This window comes from Eurytemora carolleeae, unplaced genomic scaffold (assembly GCF_000591075.1).
Source record: "Eurytemora carolleeae unplaced genomic scaffold, Eaff_2.0 scaffold228, whole genome shotgun sequence".
Classification (NCBI taxonomy): Eukaryota; Metazoa; Arthropoda; class Copepoda; order Calanoida; family Temoridae; genus Eurytemora; species Eurytemora carolleeae.
In genome coordinates this window covers 336,517-340,014 of record NW_019396363.1, presented here as the reverse complement: position 1 = coordinate 340,014, position 3,498 = coordinate 336,517, and the positions used below count along the sequence as shown (strand labels likewise).

The window sequence follows — 3,498 nt, the reverse complement described above, 5'->3', positions numbered from 1 at the left end:
TCTACATTGTTGTGTTATCAACCCTTTTACCCCTATATCAGGGGCAGAACATTTCTTATTGTGAAGGGGGGGGGGGGGAAGCTACAGGGAGTTTGACTTCATTCTAAATAATTCAGAGAAAATACAGTGATAACCAGAAAGCTTTGAAATTGGAATACGACTTAATTTATGACTTTAAAATTCCAATGAGCATGAGACACATCAATTGTCCAGTGTAAACAGACCCATTTCACTAAGTTAGTGCTTTAATAAGTGTCTAGTATATTTATTTGCTTTGTAACAACATCAAATATTGAAATAATACCGTCTTCCTATTTCATTGTTTTCTGGTTATCGCTGTATTAGAAAGTTTTCTAAATATAAACACACAGCAAAAATTCTAAATTTGTTTTATTATCTTGGGTCAGCACTCAGCACAAGCATTTTTAAACATCATACCGTGGTAGACGGTTATATCAATACAATGAAAACGACTTTTATTTTAGTTTAGATTGTTAGCATAGCTTTTTTCGAATTACAAGTTTACAACTAATCAAAAAGGGGCTTTTTAATACTACTGTTTCTGTTTATGTATTGTCAGCTTGATATAAATCAAAGCTTAAATCGAAAGTCGTCTTTATTGTATTGATATAATCGCCTTCCACTATATTTCATGAGGAATTTTTAATTTCATCAGAAAGTATTGAAATGGGTATTTAAAGGTTTTTTTACTTTTTAAAAATTAATTGAATAAAATTGAAAACATGGAATTCAGGGATAAGCTTCGTAATCAATTGTCTTACTTTTATAAATGGATCGTGGCCATCTATTCAAAAGATCGTTTAAAGATCAAGCTTTAAGGAACATTATTTGTATTGACTTCCGATTTACCCAGTCAACCGATTCACTACGGTACCCTCAATGCAAATGTTAGATATCGTTTCTTTTCTGTTTTTAAAACAGATCATTTCTGTCAATCTTCTTTCATTTTTATGCTGCAAAAATCAGCAAGTTCCTTAAATTTACTGGATTTGTTTTGCAAGTAGGTAGGTAAGATAGAAAATTCCTAATTAAAAGAATAAATATTGTCAAACTCAGGGGGACCAAACATTTTCGAATTTTTTTGGAGTTTTTTTTTTAAACTGTAAGATTTTCTTTCCTGTTGTTGCTCACACAGAAAAAATTCTATATCCCACACCCCTTTGATTCCACCCTTTCTTGATAAAACTCGTAACTTTAAGATAATGTGAGGAAACTTTAATTTTCCTTCTCTATAAACTTTAATTTTCTTTAACAAGATTAAATAAGCTCAAGCACAGGGAGGGGAGGGGGGGAGATGCGGAAGGGGGAGGGGAGAGAAGGAAGGTTTAGGTTATGTAGGGAGGGAAGGTTGAGAAGATAGGGGGAGGGGAAAGGGAGAATGGAAGGTAGAGGGGAGAGGAGGAAGGTTTAGGTATATGAAGAGAGGGGGAAGGGCAGCATGAAGGTAGAAGAGGAGATGAGAAGTGAGAAAGGGAAGGTTTAAGTGGATTAGGGAGATGGGGGCGAGCAAGGGTAGAGGGAAGGTTCCACAAGTCCTTCTCCATTTTATTCTAAGCTAATTTTTTATCGATAAAGTTCTGACAAACGTAATGACGAATTAAAAAGAAAAAACAAATTTAGATATATCTTTAATATAATTTCTTAAATAAAAAATATATCTATGGTAAATGCTATTATGGAAAAATCACAAAGAAAAATAACAATTTCTTTAATAATACTAAATTAACATGGTTTTCTGACAAAAGTGAAAGACGAGTCACACAAAGTTATTTAAAGTTGGGATTTTCTAGATCAAGACAAAAAACATTGATCTTCATGCAGGGGCGGACACAGGATTTAAGTGAGGGGGTGGCAAGATTTTTTAGGAACAAAAAAATTGATAATTAGGAACAAAATTAAAGGATTAGGACATTTTGTCTTCATGCAAATGTGATAGACATAATGTGTTGAATCTAAAAATAGAAACTCTTTCTGACTACAAGGTTATTCCCAATCCATCTCTTCATCCAGTTCCTTGGTCTCTGTGATGTCCACATCCATCTTAACTACTTCCTCCTGGTCCTGGTTCTCCTGAGAACAAGCATTTGTTTTTAGGATTTCCTCATTGAAACTCTCATCACGCGACTCTATCTTAACTGCCTCACTATCATCCTAAAAGTAAAGCAAAATAAGTCAAAACTTTTAATTTGAGAATCTTGGATTAAACATTGATCTCCATCTTATATGCAGATCTACAGATTAATTTAATTCCTCTTCAAATTCCAACATCCAATTTTAAAGATGGAAACATTGGATAAAGAGATCAACCATTGAAGATAACGATACTTTATAGACAAAAGTTCCGACCTATAAACCCACAAACAATTCATTCCAAAACCTTATAATGTACAGCCTGATAGTTTATGTATCTGTACTTCTCTGTTAGTGAAAATTGATTAATTACATAAGTTATCTTTCTAAAGGTAGCTTAAATAACTGATTTTCTAGTGGTTTCTTTAGATAGAAGTAACCTAAATAAAGTAAAACACTTGTCTTCGGATTTTCTTTACAGCTACAAATAAAAATCTTTAATTGAATTTTCAAGTTGTTTGTTCAAGGTACAGGGTGTCCCAAAAAACATGGGAATTCAGTGACGAATTCAATATCGCCTTTGTTATGAATTAGCAATTGTAATACCTAATTTCAAAAGCCATAATATTATTATGTCTGCTCGAGTTTATTTCATGAAAAGGGTAAAAGACTGTAAAGATATGTCTATAATGTCTCCGCAAAATAAACAGTGAAGACGGACAAGTTTACTCTGTTTGTATATTGCAATTTTCTTGTTTTACTAAGTACAACCGTATGCAGTCAAAACATAAACAAACAAAATGTGAACATAGCAGACGAAACTCTTACAGATTACAGCTTTCTCAGTAGGTATCACTATACGAAATCAAAGAATTAGTTAAAAAGACGATATCGAATTCGTCACTGAATTCCCATGTTTTTTGGGACACCCTGTACAATAAAATTAATCTTTTCTACCTCTGCTGAATCATCTTGTGAATCATTTGCTCTGCTATGATCCTGAATATTGGATCTTGGAGACCATGATAGTCGTATTTGCAGGTGATTTTGGTGATTTTTTACTTGGCTTCGAGACTGGATCTCAATCTCAAGGTCGACTGGTTTTTCTGTATTTTCCTCTATTTTCACTGGGACTTCAACAACCTGGAATTGTAACAGATAATTATGATATCATAGAAAGGCATTCATAGAGTTTTAAAATGTTTTTGATATGTAACATATCCAAAGAAGGCGAAGAGATTGCTACATTAATAAAACCATTTTATGTAACAAACACAGATCAAATGTCAGATTTTTTCAATAACCTTTGACTTAGAATTGTAGATTTTTATCTGAGCTGAAAACTTTAGAATGGGATATCCTTAACCCTATTCCCGCTGGGGGGGGGGGTCAATTTGACCCCCCCTT

The 3,498-nt window shown here is 33.3% G+C and overlaps 1 protein-coding gene across 1 annotated transcript in view; it reads right to left on the bottom strand.

The window, feature by feature from the left end:
• Positions 1–1,972: 1,972 nt before the first annotated feature.
• LOC111701747 (uncharacterized) overlaps positions 1,973–3,498 on the bottom strand; it is a 2,138-nt gene continuing 612 nt past the window's right edge. The window contains exons 2-3 of the mRNA XM_023473155.1: positions 3,049–3,234; positions 1,973–2,172 (exon numbers count right to left, since the gene is read on the bottom strand). Of these exons, the coding sequence (XP_023328923.1) occupies positions 2,005–2,172; positions 3,049–3,234 (354 nt within the window). The 3' untranslated portion in view covers positions 1,973–2,004. The remainder of the gene's footprint in view (positions 2,173–3,048; positions 3,235–3,498) is intronic.